This window comes from Lissotriton vulgaris, chromosome 2_1 (assembly GCF_964263255.1).
Source record: "Lissotriton vulgaris chromosome 2_1, aLisVul1.2, whole genome shotgun sequence".
In the NCBI taxonomy this organism is placed as follows: Eukaryota; Metazoa; Chordata; class Amphibia; order Caudata; family Salamandridae; genus Lissotriton; species Lissotriton vulgaris.
The window spans coordinates 874,241,003-874,258,684 of NC_141687.1; the positions used below are offsets into that span (position 1 = coordinate 874,241,003).

At 46.7% G+C, this 17,682-nt stretch overlaps 1 protein-coding gene across 1 annotated transcript in view; it reads left to right on the forward strand.

Annotated features, from left to right (window-relative positions):
* B4GALNT4 (beta-1,4-N-acetyl-galactosaminyltransferase 4) overlaps positions 1–17,682 on the forward strand; it is a 910,917-nt gene that overhangs the window by 812,462 nt on the left and 80,773 nt on the right. The window contains exons 14-16 of the mRNA XM_086956391.1: positions 67–1,294; positions 10,322–10,662; positions 14,807–14,960. Coding sequence (XP_086812517.1) covers positions 67–1,294; positions 10,322–10,662; positions 14,807–14,960 — 1,723 coding nt within the window. The remainder of the gene's footprint in view (positions 1–66; positions 1,295–10,321; positions 10,663–14,806; positions 14,961–17,682) is intronic.

Here is a 17,682-nt window from a genome sequence, read left to right on the forward strand (position 1 = left end):
TGAAAAATGTTTTGCTTGAATTCGAAGTAAAAGTCTTCTGATCATGACTGTTGTGAATTGTTTCAGCTCTTTTGGCGGAAGAAGATGACGAGGATGCAGAGGAAGGAGGTCCTGAAAGCCGCGAGCCCACAAATCCACCCCCGCCAAAGAGAATACCAGAAAAGAGGGAAACACCATCCCTGATGATCAAGGACTATGGTGATGATGAGGACGACTATATTTTCCGTCAGACAGAGAGGAGGTTTGATGAGCGTGTGACCATGGATGGGTGGCAAAAGCAGGAAACAAAGGGCCTTTCAGGCCCCAGAGATGCCACAAAAGCCACAGACAATGGTGTCCTGGATGAACAAATTCATGTACCCTCCCATCAACAAGCCTTGGTTGGACGAGCTCTGTCTTGGGTGCCAAGCGAAGATGAGAATCGAGTCATAAGGGAGCATGGCAAGTTGCCCAAGCATGGCCACAGTAGCCCACAAACACAACAGCAACACGTTCCCATTCCCATTGTCATCAGCTTGGCAAAGCAGGCTGCAAATATGTCTACTACATCAAGGACTGATGGGAAAGAGTCCAAAAAAACTCCAAGGAAAGTATATGTTACACGACTGCACCCTGGCAAAAGTAAGGCACCAAAGCGCGAGCCAGCTGGTTTTCCTGGCATGCTGCTGTACCCACGAACATTGAGGAGAAACAGCCAGACCTTCAAAACATCAGAGCGTAAATATGTCAATGCAGGTGAAAATAAAGCAGGTTGGTTTGCCAATGAGGCAGTGGCCAGACCATCCATGAGAAAGCGTTCAGCATCAGAGAGAAGAGCCAACAGACAGTGGAATCGAGCAGATAGCCGGCAAGAGCCACGGGAGAGAGTGCAGGAGAGTATCCCAACCATGGAGACCGAGTTGTTCAGCAGGGAGCGGCCAATGCTGACCACAACCCTGCTGGCAGAAGTACAGGAGTACAACTCCTCTGAGGGGGCACAGGTGACCTCCTTCATGAGAATGTCTCAGATCACAGAGTCGCAGCAGGATGAAGATGATGAGGGGCAAACAACGAAGGAGGCAAAAGAGGAGCTCGCTGATTACAGCTATGAGGACACAGATCTGCAGCAAAACTGGCTGGAGGACACCATCAACTGGCAGCGCACCTTCAGTGTGACTGCCGTGGACTTTGAGATGTTGCGCTCTGACTGGAATGACCTGCGATGCAACGTCTCTGGGAACTTGCAGCTGGGAGAGGGCGAGGTTGTCGATGTGGTTGCGCAATACATGGAGAAGCTTAATTCAAAGAATGGAGGGTACGTCATATTAATGGGCGGGACAAGGGTGAAACAAGGGAGGAGTGACACAAGGTGAGTGTGACCCAAGATAATGAGTAAGTGAGAACAAGCGATTCACAACCAGGGCAGCGTGAGACCAGGAATGAGTGAGACCAGAGGGTAATGCATGAGTGAGACGAGAATAAGATAAAGGTTGCCTCCCTTCTTCAAGAACACTTGTCCGGCCCAGTACTGTCATTAAATTGAGTAAATAAGGTCTATTACTTAGGATGCGTTGCCTTTCGCAAACCGAAAGAAAAAAATATAATGGCCATAAAATAGACATTAATACAATTAAGATTCAAAATAGGTGAGACAATCAAAGAAAATGAGATAAGAACAACACATGTACCTAAAATGTAATACCATTCGATGCATTTTTATGGGGCCAAAGTTTTTCTCCCTTTCTGCAAGCCTTGGGCAGCATGGTGTTAATGGTAGGAGCCAGAATTAATTGGACAACGTTAAGCATTACAGCGAGATAGATTAAGTATCTAGATTCGATATTTCAGTAGCATTCAGACAAAGCTGACAAAGGGAAAAGTGCATACAGAACGAGAACAGGACTTAAGTCTAAAATCTATAACTGACTGCGGAGAGCTAATCGCCAAGGGAAGTCCCCGAGTCCAGGAAAATGGAAAATGGTTTCTCCCTGGGTTAGGTGATGGGATGGGGTCTTTCAAATAAGGGCTTCAGGTGTACGGAGGAGATGCAGTTAGTCATGCGTCTCAAACCAGAATACAGTCAGAACCAGATGAGTAAGCAGAGCAAAAAAAAGAACATGCATTACTTGGCGTGCATGAAGTAGTGGTTCAGGGTTCAGAACTAAATATGCGCATTGTGTTCGCACGTACAACCAACTGTTTATTCAGGTTGTACGACTGTGATAAGTTAACTGAACGAGGATAACAGTCTAGATGAACGTTGGGATGTGCGCACCAAGAATCTTCGGACTGCTAAGAGGTGGCTTGATTGATCGGGCATAGTTTTAAATGTAACATACCAGCGCAGCTCCCTCCATCAGGGCCAAGTGCCACAGAGGAGAATTGGGCAATAAAGACGATGGTGGAGCACAGCGGAGAACCTTCCAGCCTATGGCACTGGTTCTTCAATATGTTAAAGGAAGGACCGACCAGTCATTCCATATCCTTCTGTCCTTTTTTACCATTACCACTCGTCATTCTACTTGTGGTTGTGTCCAGTCAGTAAGATCCATGGCCATAGGACTTGCAGCACTTGGGGCATTGAGTGATGCTTGCTTCCCAACTGTTGTGGACCCCCGGAGCATTATGACTCTTCACGCAATCACTAGCCATGAAGTTATCACTTGTATTACAATAATACAAATCCAAAGTATGCAGAAGAAACCACATTTTAAAATAGATGTTTAGAAAACATTAAAAAGTAACATTTGGCCTTTGAAATGAAGGGGGAGGGGCTTAGAACACCCCACACATATATTGATTTACCAAGTGGAGGAGACCTCAGGAGATGAGAAAGACATTGCATCAGATGTGCAAGAGGTCGGCTTGCATCTACCTTCACTTGTATTCTCTCCATCATTGTCTGCTGCCTCACTGTGCTCTTTTTATGTTAAACCCCTCTCCTGGTGTGCCATTTTACTGTTGATGGGGGCTTGGGAGGGACGGAGAGATCCCAGAAACCCACTATATAAGAATCTCCATATCAAGAATCTTTCTGTTCCGCAGTGAGATACACACAGTGATCAGTTGAGAGCATATCTTCAAGGACTTGTTTTACTTTTGTCTGGTCCTTGTCTTCCATCAACTTTTATGGTCCTTGAACATCTCTGCAATTGCACTGGTTTCACCTCTGTTGCTAATGGTATTAACCAGACTGTTACTGGAAATGGTAGAGAGTGGATTGCCCGAGGTGTACTGCAAGGAACACCCTTGTTCACAAACGTTTGGTCTCTTCTTCTCGCGTATCGGAAAAAGGGTGCAGATAATGAAGGACAGTTGAAGAATAATGATACACATTTCTAATCATGATGTCGTTGGGAGGGATTTTTTAAATTACATTTGTGCATGTTATCACATTTGTTGCATATAGCAATCAACAGTATTTTCTTTTGGGCTCTAATTTTAGGGGAGTCGTGTGGTGGGTAATCTCAAATTGGTGAATGCATCAGATTCTGTTTTCCACATTCTAATCTCTCTGCCTTTTTGCGTTGTGGCTCATTTGAGAATATTTAGCACTGTCACATTGGCAACCTTTGAAATGCCCAGCAGCGGAAACCTGTAGCATGGCTACGTGAGAATCAAAAAATATGACTCCAGTGAATCAAATATTCAGTCATTTATTAAGTCTTTATTGCGATTCTTCATCATAAAAGACAGTGTATAACCAAATTATTATAAATTCCATCCAGATTAAAATACACCATTTTCGAAACTTTAAAACATATTTCTAACACCTTAGCTGCTTTGGAACGTCCAGCTCCAGTGCTGAACGTTCCATTGCGCAGGTGCAGCTGGAACGTCCAACGGCAGCACTCCCGAGGTAGTGGTGCCGTCGGCCGTTGGTATAGGCGCAGCACTTAAGAGGCTAAATTCCATCAATGTCAGTTAATAAATAAATACATATACATTTACATTTTAAAACCGTTTCTAAAAAGAATTAAATATGTAAACAAGCAAAGAGACTTAATACATGTGTTAAATTTAAAAGAGAAAAGGGTGGGAACTCTCCAATCATGGGATCGTTACCAACTCCAACCCCTACTTTCGGTAGCCGCAGCTTGGATCATTTCATGGCTACTATGCTCCCCCTTTTTTATTACGAAGAACCCATGCCCAGCTCAAAAACTTTGCTACTTCAATTACAACAGAGTTGGAAGTATCGGTTTTCAGTATTCTTCTTGCGACCGTCGCTGATCTCGTTCCCATTGGCAAGCATACTGGTTTCAGCCAGATACGCCTCAGTTGTTGGTACACAGGGCAAACAAATAAAAAATTATCTATATTTTTAGTGAGATCTAAGCAGAATGCACACTTGTCGCTACCAGCAGAGTTCCATTTACTAGTTAACCATCGTAGGGGTAATGTGCCAACTCTAACCTGGTGGTAAAGTTTACGATCAAGTTGCTTCGTAATAAGGTCCCAGTAGCCCTCCAGGAGGGGTTCATCCTTGGTGTCAAAAAAGACCCTGGTCAATGACCTCCTGATATGGGAGGAGAATCTCTTAACTTTAATCATCTCCCAGTACGCAGCTCTATAGAATCTTTTTGGAGGAAACTCCGCTGTGTCTAGATGATCCCAGAGATCCCTCATCCTCATATTGGTCAGCAGGGACTTAATTTCAGACAACCATAGGAACTTATATGAACGACTTAACCCCCTCACTTCCAACAGGGCTTTGGCATACAAGGAGCACTCTGGAGTAATCCAGAGACGCCTCCAGAATGCCAAGAGTCTAAAGCGTGCAACATCTTAAAAAGCCTGGCAACCGAGATCTAGAAGCAGGGTAATTCGTGGAGAGGATTGTGGTAAGCCTACTGTAAATCTCATAAATGTATTCTGGGCTGCAGATAGTGGAGATAGGTTACTAAAGCCCCATATTTCAGCACCATACATAATAGCAGGCAAGATTTTGGTGGTATATATTTTAACAATGGGGGCAATGGGCTTGGTTAAGAGTTTCAAGTTTCAAGTTTCAAGTTTTATTTATTATGTTTTGGCTCTCAATGAGGGCCACATAAAAAAAAGAAAGAAATAGACATTACATAATACAATAATGACAAATAATATGAATATATGAACTTACATAATCAATAATACAGGACAAAGCACAAGAATTTATCAGTTTTAAGGTGAGCCACGGCATCATTACAACAACCTAATAAATATTTAAGAACCCTTTAAAAAATTTAAAAATCCTACAACAAAACAATTCATTAGGAGGGCAGTAAAGTGCATGTATAAACGATTTAGCATTTAAGATTCCCAATTGTAGACAAATAGGCTTAATCCATTTAAGTCGCAGAGAACGTAGGGCAGGGCAAACAAACAAGACGTGGTTACGATCTTGAACAGTGCCATTACAGAAATTACATATCGGGGAGCTTCCGTGCCATTTTGCTAGGAGTGAGTTAAGTGGGAGTAGATCATGTCGTAGGAGATACCATAGCCTACGCACTCCGTGAGGAACATTCCAAGTCAAATATTGTTGGGTCAGCTTGGGGGAGTATGTCTCCAACAAAAGTTCCCTATTATATAATTTGGGTTGGGCAAGGGTATCCAACCTATAACATAGCTCCCACGAGGCTTTTTTTAGTGAAATTTTAAGCTCAGAAGGAGAAAGTGAGAATAGGGTATCCTCATCCACCTCCAACAGGGCCACAGCTTTCCTAAAATTTTTTAGTAAGGAGGAAAAATCATTAAGATTACCCAGTAATTCCTTTTTAACAAGCTCTCTTAATGTACCTGGTTTTCCTCTAGCCAAGCATGCTACCCATCTTACTAATGCCACCAATGCCTGTGTCCAACAGCTGCGAAGTCCAAGTTCTAGTCTGCATGAAGATGTGGAACATGCATTGCTTAGGGACATAATTTTCCGAAGCACCCGTCCTTCCATTTTTTGAAGGAATCCCCAATATTTCATTTCCACTAATTCTATTCCATACATGAGAGTAGCTGGCACTTTTGCTTTAAAGACTTCCAAAAAAAGAGAGAAATGTCTCTTCCCCGTAGCTTTATATAACGAACATAACCCCATTCCATGGGTCAAAGCTTTACGAGAGTTATGTTCGATATGAGGTGTCTCACTAAGATTAGATGATATTATTTTACCCAGGAACGGATATGTTTTAACTACGTCTAGCCTTTGCCCCCCTATAGTCCACCTATAATTGCTTGATCTACATTTTCTTTTACCAAAAATGCACATGATTTTACTTTTTGACGAATTAATTTTCATATGGTGCATTACAGCAAATTCATGCAATGCAAGCAGGCGATTAGATAGACCCTTCGGGGTCAAATCCAAAATAAGAATATCGTCCGCGTACATTAGGATAGATATAGCTGATCCTCCAATGTTCGGAGCAGCACCCTCACAAGATGAGATATAAATTGGGAGGTCAGCTATATACAAAGAGAACAATATAGGTGCTAACATGCACCCTTGTTTGAGGCCGTTCTGAGAGGGAATAGATGTTGTAATACCCTCTTCGCCACCTTGCAATACCTTACACCATGTATTCATGTGCAAAGAACGGACCAACGCAAGTAAGTATCCTGGCATACCCAATGTCGCCAGTTTTCTCCACAGCGTTGGGCGATCCACTCTGTCGAACGCCGCAGAGAAATCAATAAATGCGGCATATAAGCCACCATCACGGATATGTACATACTTGTCGCTGATCACCTGTAGCATCGTCAAATTATCAAGCGTTCCGTGATCTTCACGAAAACCAGTTTGTTCCATTGGTAAAATCTTATTAGTATCTGCCCATTCCATAATTAACATTAATACGCATTTAGCGAAAATTTTTCCTATGGCATCTAATAACGCTATTAAGCGGTAATTAGATGGCAGCTCCCGATCCCCCTTTTTAAATATAGGAATTAATATGCTGCCCCTCCAGGAGTCAGGGACAGTTCTAGTTAAAAAGCAGGCCTGAAATAAAGGGAGAAGGGCTTGGTTAAGAACAACCTATGCTCTTTAATCAGGGCACCAGCTAACTGGGTGTGTTTCAATGCTAGCCTTTCAACTTGGAGCTTCCAACACAATTTATCACTGTATGTGACCCCCAAGTAGGTAAAAACATTGGTTTGCTCCAATGGATCACCATCCATATAAACACGTGCTTTAACAGGCTTCGACCCATGGAGCACCATAAACTTAGTTTTCCCTACGTTGACCACCAGCTCATGTTCGCGACAAAACACCTCAAAACGAGACAGTGCCAGCTGTAATCCCTGTTTTATATTGGATCTAAGCAGGGTGTCGTCCGCAAACATGAGCGGGGGCACTTTCATGCCTGCTAATATTGGTGTGTCAGTTGGGTAATTTACAAAGTACTGGACCACCCCATTTATAAATAAAGAAAACAGGGTGGGGGCCAGCACACACCCCTGTATAACACACCTGTCACACCTCAAATCGGTCTGTGACCTCACCTGGTTTGACCCAACTAACCTGTGCATAAGTATATTCATGACGTTTAACCAACATAGCAACCAACTCATTGGGCATCCCCAATTCCAATAATACTTTCCACAATTTTACCCTTAACACAAGATCGAAAGCGGATTTTAAATCCACAAATGCCGCAAAAAGCATGCCTCTACCTAGGGTCACCTCCTTCCAGTACATTAGTACAATCAAATATTATCTTCGCAGCTTAGGTGGGCAAAGCAAGTCTAGGACACCCAGTTAGAAAAGAGCTGTGTGTTCATGCTGCCCTTCCAAAGAACTTCAGAATTATTTTATACTATTTAGCCTGTTTAATGGATTATATGAATTTCTAGAAGCTTGACTGCTGGAGAAGGCAACAGGTACTTCTCTGAAACAGTAGCCGTGTAACTCTAGTATCTTATATAGATTTATATCCACTCTCATCCCCACATAGTAAGGAATAATATCTATGCACCACTGGAAAACCATTGATTCTTCTAAGAGCTTTTTTCTTTATCACTTGACCCGCGGCCACAGCAGATACCCAAACAGCCAGGTCAGTAGGGGGGTTAAGGGGTTCGATGGATGCCTTTTAAAGACTTTCTCTTTGTGCAGACCCTCCGGGATTTCGGGATTTGCAAAAAAATCTCGAAATCAGCACTTTTGTAAAAAAGCCGCACTTTTTACAAAAGTGCCCGCAAAATCAGGGCTTGGCGGCTGGGCGGCATAAAGCTTCAGCAGCCAAGCCGCGCCTGCAGGGCAATTCCTGCATTACCTTCTCAACAACAAACAACATGCAGGCCCCTCTCCCCATCAAAGCACCTCTCTAGAAGACATACCTCGGCTTTGAAATACACACAGCGTTCACAAAAAGACACTGGGCCATCTCTGCTCCACACCAAAAGGCCTTTATCCAAAACCAGACATGTAGATTTCTGAAAGAAAATAATATTAAGCCTGCACACTGCTTCCTTTGTAATGCGCCTTGTGTACCTTCCTTCGCACGAGGATTTTATTATGGAGGGCGCTGCTCATTCCACACTTGGAGTGCTATTTTCCCATATGTCAAGACGAAATGATCAAGAGATTAGTGCTGGGACTAAAATGTACCCTGTCCTAAGCTTGTGTAAAGATTCCAAACCCACCGCAGCATGGAAAATATAATTGCTGCAATCATCTTTGGCACGGCCGGGACACTGCAGACATGCAGACACCTTCCCTAGCAGGGAAAGCGACATTACATTCTTGTAATTACTGCTCGAATTAGAACGGCCTTGCTCCTGGAAAGAGACCCATCTCCAGGCTCGCTCTAGCTGGAAGAGGAAAGAACTGGTAGCCTGCACTAGGTGGCACTGTGGCTTTCATTTGGACTGATGATGGCGCATAAGCACTTTGAAAGTAAAGAGTATGTTTTTGAGTTGTTGAATATAGTTTTATACTTCACAATGTTATGTTTGGCTGCCCTGCAAACTTTGCAACCAATTAAGCAGAAGAGATATACTGCCATGGTACTCCTTGTTGCCAATTTCTTTTGCGGCAAGGCATTGAAAAATAAAATGTTATTCGTTGAGGCCCAGATTTTGCATTGGGATTGCACCACTTTTTTTTTCCTTTTTTTTAGAGCAAGCCCAAAGCAAAATCTAATTTGTTAAATCTCATAATGCGCTAAATGTACTCATGATATACCTGATGAACTTATTTGCGAGGTCTTAATATCTGATGTCACTTCCAGAGAGAGCACTTTCTGTGATCCCACGTGCAATGCCACACGTCGTGGTATCATGTGCTATGGTGGCACACGCTATGATGTCACTTGCAAACTACCTAACTTGGTTAGTCTCCCCACTTTATTTTAGGACTTGTGCCCTGGAGGAGGGGGTGGTGGTAGGTGGAAGGTAAGAGGGGGGGGGGAGAGTCAGTATAATCATGAGTGCAACTTGTTTTTTAATGCGCAGTTTTAAGTGCATGAGCAGCTGGGAGATAATCAAATTAGAGCAAGCCTTGGTGTAGGCTTGTAAGCTGTGTATGTGGCGGCAGAGTGGAAGGGTTAATGGCACTGGTGAGTGTTGGGGTGCCTGCACCCTGTTCTGGGGCGAGAGTAGACAGGAAGCAGGGCGCATTGTTGAGCACCAACGCATCCCCTTTCTTGTTTCGGGACCCAGCATGAGTGCATTTAGGCTTGCCAAAGTGCTTTAGACTCTTGCGGGCACGCCAATTTAAAAGTCGAGAGTTATGATTGGCCCTGGGATCTTTATTTCCCTTTGGCCATATCGCTCCTGCAGAAGTCAGTCCTGCAGGTTCTCTGATTGGCTGCAAACAACATGAGACTCTGGGACTTAGCATAGCAAACACATACTCTCAGACACTTTAAACATCCTATCTGAAAGTGGAATACTCTGCTAAAATAATTTCCATTGATGTAAGAGTGAAAAGGAATGATTGCAAGTAAAATAAAGTGCCTCAATAATGCTGCTAAATTTGAAAATCAATGCCGCAATATCCTGGGGGGTCTGTTTATGGGTAGTGGTAATAGCCAGTGGCTGGAGTTTGCTTTTTTGATTCTGCCTTCCATGAAATATTCTTTAAGATTTCGTTTTCAAAGATCAACATTTAATCAAAATGAATACCTGTGCATTGAAGAGCGATGAAGGCCTACAGTTTTGTTATATGGTTTGTGAGGGTGCGTAAAGACAAGTAAAGTTATTGCCTTGTTGAAAAATAAATATACTGAATAATAACTTGCAACAGAATAGTGGAGGGGCATGACCGCTCTTATGATATGGGCATGGCTATATTTTTTAGTTCTGCACAATGTTTGTCTAAGTAAGCAGGTGAGGTCTAAGCAACTTGTGGGTTCTCTGTCAGTATCTACACCTTACAGAACATTGTAAATGTGGAGAAGCGCCGGGATTCCGCCCGGGGGAACCGCTACCTGATAGAGCTGGAACTTCTGGAGAAAGGCCGCAAGACCGTCCGCCTCTCGGAGTACGTCTACGTCCTGCTGCACCATGGGAAACAGGAGGACAGCCTCGAGACCACCCAGGAGGAAAACGAAGGAGGCGCGAGAACTGCGGGCGTGCCAACCACAACAGAATCCCAGCTGCAAGACGTCAGCCCCTGGAGCGTGGCCTACGGAAAGCCCATTCTGTGCCGCCCCACCCGACTGAGCTGGAGGCACGACGTCATGGTGCATTTTGTTATCCCAGGTGAGAGAGAGAGAGAGAGAGAGAGAGAAGTGTTGCACACCCGTGACCTAAGGGATGAACGTCTTTGTTTTGTAGAGGTCATTGAATGTAATGGAATCCAGGTGGCTGACAGACTCTTGTCTGTAGTGCTTTTTAGGAATGGAACCTGCTCTGCCAATGGCATATTTGCTATTTGCCGTTTAGCAGGGGAGCGTTTGGTATCAGAATATCAGACTGCATAAATAATATCCTAAAAATGTGATACAAAAAAATCCCTCAATCAATCAATCAATCAATCATGGGCATTTGTATAGCTCGCTACTCACCCGGAAGGGTCTCAAGGCGCTGGGAGGAGGGGTCCGCTACTGCTCGAAGAGCCAGGTCTTGAGGAGCTTCCTGAATGAAAGGTGATCCTGGGTCAGTCGAAGGTGGATGGGGAGGGAGTTCCATGTCTCGGCCGCCAGGTAGGAGAAGGATCTTCCCCCGGCAGTGGCTTTGCAGATGCGTGGTACGGCGACGAGGGCGAGGCTGGTCGATCGTAGCTGGCGGGTGGGTGCGTAGAAGGTCAGGCGGTTGTTAAGGTACTTGGGGCCCAGGTCCTGGAGGGCCTTGTGTGCGTGAGTGAGGAGCCTGAACGTGATCCTCTTGCTGACGGGGAGCCAGTGCAGGTCTTTCAGGTGGCCGGAGATGTGGCTGTATCGGGGAACGTCCAGGACGAGTCGTGCGGAGGCATTCTGGATGCACTGGAGTCTTTTTTGAAGTTTGGCTGTGGTTCCGGCGTTGAGGGTGTTTCCTTAGTCCAGTTGGCTGGTGACGAGTGCTTGGGTAACTGTCTTCCAGGTTTCGGTGGGGCTCCATAGGAAGATCTTACGGAGCATGCGCAGGGTTTTGAAGCATGATGATGAAACGGCGTTGACTTGCCTGGTCATCGAGAGGGAGGAGTCCAAGATGAAGCCCAGGTAGCGTGCGTGGTCCGTTGGCTTCGGAGTGGTGCCCAGGGCAGGTGGCCACCAGGAGTCGTCCCAGGCGGAGGGCGATGATCCCAGGATGAGGACTTCCGTCTTGTCTGAGTTCAGTTTCAGGCAGCTTTTCTTCATCCACTCGGCCACGTCTTTCATCCCTTTGTGTAGGCTGGTTCTGGCGGTGGCGGGGTCCTTGGTGAGGGATAGGATCAGCTGGGTGTCGTCGGCGTAGGAGATGATGTTGAGGTTGTGTTTGCGTGCGATAGCTGCGAGAGGGCTCATGTAGACGTTGAAGAGGGTTGGGCTGAGTGATGATCCTTGTGGTACGCCGCAGATGACTTCGGTGGCCTTGGCTCTGAATGGGGGGAGGCGGACTCTGGGTTCTTCTGGCAAGGAACGAGATGATCCACTCTAGAGCTTTCTCTTGGACTCCAATGTTGCCGAGGCGCTGCACTAGGGTGCGGTGGCAGACAGTGTCGAATGCTGGAGAAAGGTCTAATAGGATGAGGGCGGCTGTTTCCCCGTTTTTTGAGCAGGGATCTGATGTCGTCAGTGGCTGCAATGAGGGCGGTCTCGGTGCTGTGGTTGGCTCAAAAACCGGACTGCGAGGGGTCGAGGGATCCGTTGGTCTCGAGGAATTTAACTCTTTGACGATGCTGAAGAGTTCCTTGCTGTTGTGGGCGTTGTTGTCCAGTCGTTCGGTGAATGCTGTCTTTTTGGTGGTGCGGATCAGCTAGTGGTGTTTGCGGGTGGCATGCTTGAGGGCAGTCATGTTGTCTGTGGTCTGGTCGTGGCGCCAGGCTTTCTCGAGGGTGCGGCAGTTCTTCTTGGAGTTCTTGAGTTCGTCGGTGAACCAGGAGGCTTTCTTGCTGCCGGGTCTGCTGGGAGGGTTCTTCAGTGGTGCGAGGTAATCTGCGCAGTTAGTGAGCCACTGTGTGAGGTTTCTGGCTGCTTCGTTGGGGTCTGTTGTGCTGGCGGGAGGGTTCTGGCGGAGGGAGGTGGTAAGCTGCTCGGTGGTAATCTTGCTCCAGTTTCTGCGAGGAATCTGTTGTGGGTGGTGGTGGGTCGTTGTTCTTCTGAAGTTGAAATGGATGCAGCTGTGGTCAGTCCAGTGGAGTCTGGTGGAGTGGCTGAAGGAGATGTGCTTGCTGGAGGAGAAAACGGGGTCAAGCGTGTGGCCGGTGTAGTGGGTGGGGGTGTTCACCAGTTGCTTGAGTCCGAGGTTGGCGAGGTTGTCCAGTAGGGTGGTGGTGTGGCTGTCCTTGTTGTTCTCCAGGTGGAAGTTGAGGTCCCCTAGGAGGATTTAGTCGGCGGAGGGGAGAGCGTACGGGCTGATGAAGTCTGCGATGTCTTCGCTGAATTGTGTGCGTGGTCCTGGGGGTCTGTAGATGAGGGTGCCTCTGAGGGTGGTCTTGGGATTGGTGTGTATCTGGAAGTGGAGGTGTTCGGTGGCGGTGAAGGTGTCGTCGGGGTTGGTCGTGATGTGAATGGTGTTCTTGTGTACGATGGCGATGCCCCCTCCAGTCTGGTTGATGCGGTCCTTCCGGTTGATCTTGTATCCTTCCGGGATGGTTTTTGCGATGTCAGGCGCTGAGGAGGCGTTCATCCAGGTTTCTGTAAGGAAGGCGACATCTTGTGATGTTGTGTCGAGCAGGTTCCAGAGTTCGACTGCGTGTCTGTGAACGGAGCGGGTGTTGCGCAGGATGCACTTGAGGTGGTTGCTGCTGGTGCTCGGCTTGTCTGGTATGGTGCAGGTCTGGATGCAGGTGAACTTTCAGGCTTGGCAGGTGAAGGGTCCGTGGGTGCGTTTCGGGGTGGCTCGACAGCAGGCGGGGTTCCGGCCAGGTTTGAGTGCGTTGAGGGTGAAGGCGTCGTAGGTCCGTCGCGTGAGCTGGCATGCTCGGGGGCCAGGGGTCCTGGCGCTGGGCGCGGTCCAGGTGTGGACAGGCGTAGACGGGCTTGCCTTTGGCGCACAATCGGCGCGCCCGCTGCGCGTACGCGCGGGTTCCATCTGAGGCGAAGTGGGAGGGAGGAGCAGCTGGGAGGCGGTAGCAGGGCGGCCAATGGGGTAACAGAAAATAAAGGGGACGGGGCCGCGAGGGAGCAGCGGCGGGAAGCGGGGGGGGCACACCAGGGGAACAGTACTAACGGCACAGAACAATTAACGGAAAAATAAGAGAATACAGTTACGAAGGCACTAAGAGAGGGCAGCAATACAATACTAGCGAGGCACAAAAATCAACAGCGGGGAGAGAGGGAACGAGCAGCAGAGAGGGTCAGCTGGCAAGCCGTGCGGCGTGGGGTTGTCCTGGGGTCCTCCGTTAATATACATCAAGCAGGGCAGTATTTTTGGAGATTCTGTTTAGGATATTCTGGCATACAATCGGGGCCTGGGCGGTGCTCAATCACTCCTTTATCCGTGTGTGGTTTGGCTACAATGTATTCGCGAGCTAGTGGCAGGTGTCTGCACATAGGATTCGCTGGCTGCTTGGACAGTGTCTGGTAAGTGCACAGTGTACTTTGTGGCTGCTTCGGCAGTGCTGTGACTGGTAGGCTCGAGCAAAATGTGATTTCATTGTACTCGCAGACTTATTAGCCAGTGACAGGAGCGCATTCTTAGGGTTGTGCACACTGCACTGACTGCCTGGCCTTTGCTAGGGGTGTGCACACTGCACCGACTGCCTGGCCTTTGCTAGGGGTGCACACTTTGCACTCTGCCTGTGCTTTGCTTAAAGGTGTGTGTATTTTATGCACCGACTGACCCAGAATCATTTTAAGGATTTTGGGGTCTCTGGGCCAAGCATATTTGGGGGGCCTCTGTGAGGTACACTTTTGAATTTATGATCCTTTTTTTAGCTCTTTCATGCCCTCTGTGGCCGAGTCACTGACTGTGCACAGACATGCTCGTCAAATTTTAAAATCCTTTTACATGTAATATTCAAAGATAATGATGTACAGCAACTCCTCACGAATAATATTGCAAATAATCTCTGTGACCCCGCCCCACTTCTCATATGTGAGGTCCTGATTTGATCTAAAAGAAACTATTTGATGGATGTTGCAGGAAACACAAACACAACATTTCTCTAGAAATTGTCTGTAATAGACACACATATCACCCATGTTGAAAATAAAGCAAAGGAAAGTGGTATTTAAAATAATCTGCTTTCCTCCGCCAACAAGTTCCTTTTCCATCCTTTTAGTGAAGAACCAGGCACGATGGGTGCAGCAGTTCATCACGGATATGGAGGTTTTGTACCGTGACACCGGGGACGAAAACTTCAATGTCATTCTGGTGGATTTCGAAAGCGAAGACATTGACGTGGAGAGTGCACTGAAGAAATCCAGACTTCCAGGGTGAGATTTTATGTATTGTGTCACACACCACCACCAGGCCAGTTGATTGTAAGCAGGATGGAGCTAGTTCAATCCCCAGCGCTTCACCTCTTGATTTATTATTTCTGCCAGGAGAGGGCGCACAAAGGGAAGTAACAGTCTCTCCAACTATCTGTCCTCACTTTTCCTTTAAAAGATAGTTCAATGGCAACCTTGGAAAAGTAGGTTATTTCTTTTTGTGACGAGCAAGTTTGACGTAAGGCAATGAGAAGACACATTTAACCAGAAACGAAACTCTCATGAAACTAAATGAACTGTGCCTTTCCTTTTGCATACATCTGAGATGTTTTTTTAGGTCTTGCCTATGCAGCGCACAAGGCGCTGCATAGGAGGAGGCCTTTAGCCATCGGTCCCCTTTTTAAGCAACAGTGCACGCATTCCATTGCCTTCATTGGCAACGAATGCACGTGTGGCTATTCCCTTGAGGGCTCTAGCGCTGACACCATATGTTTGTAATTAAATTGCAACATATGGTGTCGGCTCTTGTTTCCGTAAGGGAAGCAGGCGCAGGCCCCCTCCTCTCTCCTTCCACCCTGCTGCCAGCGCGAGGCGCAGCGCGCTTGTCTTTTTATGTCAGTCCCCCCGGGGCACAAGCAGGTATCCACTTCTGTCTTTTTGCCTGCATGTGCCCCGGAGGAACTGCAGGACTTTAGACACAGCTGCTCGCGCATTGCGCTTTCACTTCAACTCATGCCTGTGGGTATTCACATTTCCACTTAGACGTGACATGCCTGCCCTCACTCGCCGTGATAACCCTATCCTCTTTGGGAGGAGGAGACCCACAGTGACTGTATCCAGGTGACCTTCGATCTTGTTAAGGTGGACTGGTCTGCTGCTCAGCGGCCTGGAGTGGATCTCCGCTGCCATGTTGCTGTCTGATCACAGAGGCGCACGATCAGCTGACAATGGTAGAAGCTCGGGTTTCACTTGGTGCGGGCAGGAAATGGTTACCTTAGTGTATATAATAGAGGGGATAGCTGAACTGATGCTGCTTCTTCAATGCTGGGGATTTCACCTGGTGGGTGCATGGCTAATTGTATTCTGCCTGCAGCCACGCAGGCCTGTTATAGATGCGCAGCTCCCCGAGCCCGCCACACTTTATAACCACGCATCTCAGCCTCCTTCTTGCGCACACCATCTCAGCTACTTATGGCCTTCAGTCCAGCTCACACTTTCCCTTTCTCACTCGCTCAACTCCCTTCTGCCTCTCCATAGAGTACCAGTCTTCCTCCCTCCCCCCTTCTGCCATGCACTCTTCCTCCCCACTGTCATTGCATTCCACTTCTCAGTCCCTCCTCACCATCTCTCGACTCAGAGCCCTTAGTTCCTTCTCTGTCTCTGGACATCTGTCATTTTGCCCATCTGTTACTCCCCCACTTAATCATTCCCTAAGCATCTCTTGCTCCCCATCTCCGACTCCCCCCTCCATCTCTTATCTATCCTACCTCTCAATGCCTCCACATTCTAGGGTGACCAAAATGTTAAAGCCAAAAATCGGCGAGATTTCACAAAAATAGAGGAAGGACTACAGTTTTAATTCAAGCCCGCGCACAGAATAACTGCTCTCCTCAGCAGAGAGTTACTGAACAGGCAGTAAGAACATACATAAAATGCAATTTTTAAACCCAGCAGCTTGTTTTCTTTTCTTCTAGCGTCTTTGCAGCGTGCGCATGCACACCACTCGCGGGTTCACTGACAACACAACCAGGTGGAAAATCATAAATGTGATTGAAATGTAAAAATATTATCGCATTGGTTGTGTTTAAAAAAAAACGCAGTGTCCGGATCACGGCAACTAATAAAAAAGTCTGCTCAACAATGTAAATGCAGTTCCTTACAGCTTCCGCGCTTGCTTTCAGACCAGTCTTCAGTTTTGGAATGTTCCCTTTGATCTTCTGTGTTTATGTTGGCTGCACTTTCGCTTGCTATTTTCAGTGCTCACATTTGGCAGCATTGCAATATTACAATTTAAACTTAAGTTCTGTTTCAAACTCAACCAGTCACCGTGATCCAGGTGCAGCTTTTTTTATAATCACAACCAGTTGGAAAACCATGAATGCGATTGAAATCTAAAACTATCATGGCGACTGGTTGTGTTTAAAAAAAAGTGGTTGCCGGATCACGGCAAATAATAAAAAAGTCTGCTCAACAATGTAAATGCAGTTTCTGCCAGCTTCTTCCCTCCCACCTCCTCCCATGTACTTTAAGACACTTTGAATCTGCTTAATTAGTCTCTCCATTGCTCATGCTGTGCTTCAGGTACTTTTAAATACAAATGTTGCTGCATTTCTTATTTGTGTTTTCTGCCCACAGTTGCCATTCCTTTCCTCGAGCTGTGATTTAGGATTTTTTAGTTAAATTTTTTTGCTGCCCAGCTCATCACACCCATCCCCCACCCCACCGCCAATGCTTGTTTAGGGAGTAGCCGCCTTTTATCGATTACTGGGCCAAGCCATGCTGAGCAGATTCTGCCTCCTCCACACAGTGACAGTTATTGACTTTCACTAAAAGGCTCTGCTTAGTTCAGGCTGTGCAGCAGCAGGATTTTTTTTTATTCCTTCCGCAGCTAGCTCAGTCCTCAGGAATTGCTGCTACTACAAGCAGAATTAATCATTAAAGTGCTTCCCTGGCCTCCTTGACAGGTGCTGACCTCCCCTGCTTGTGGGGGGGGGGGGGTCGCTGG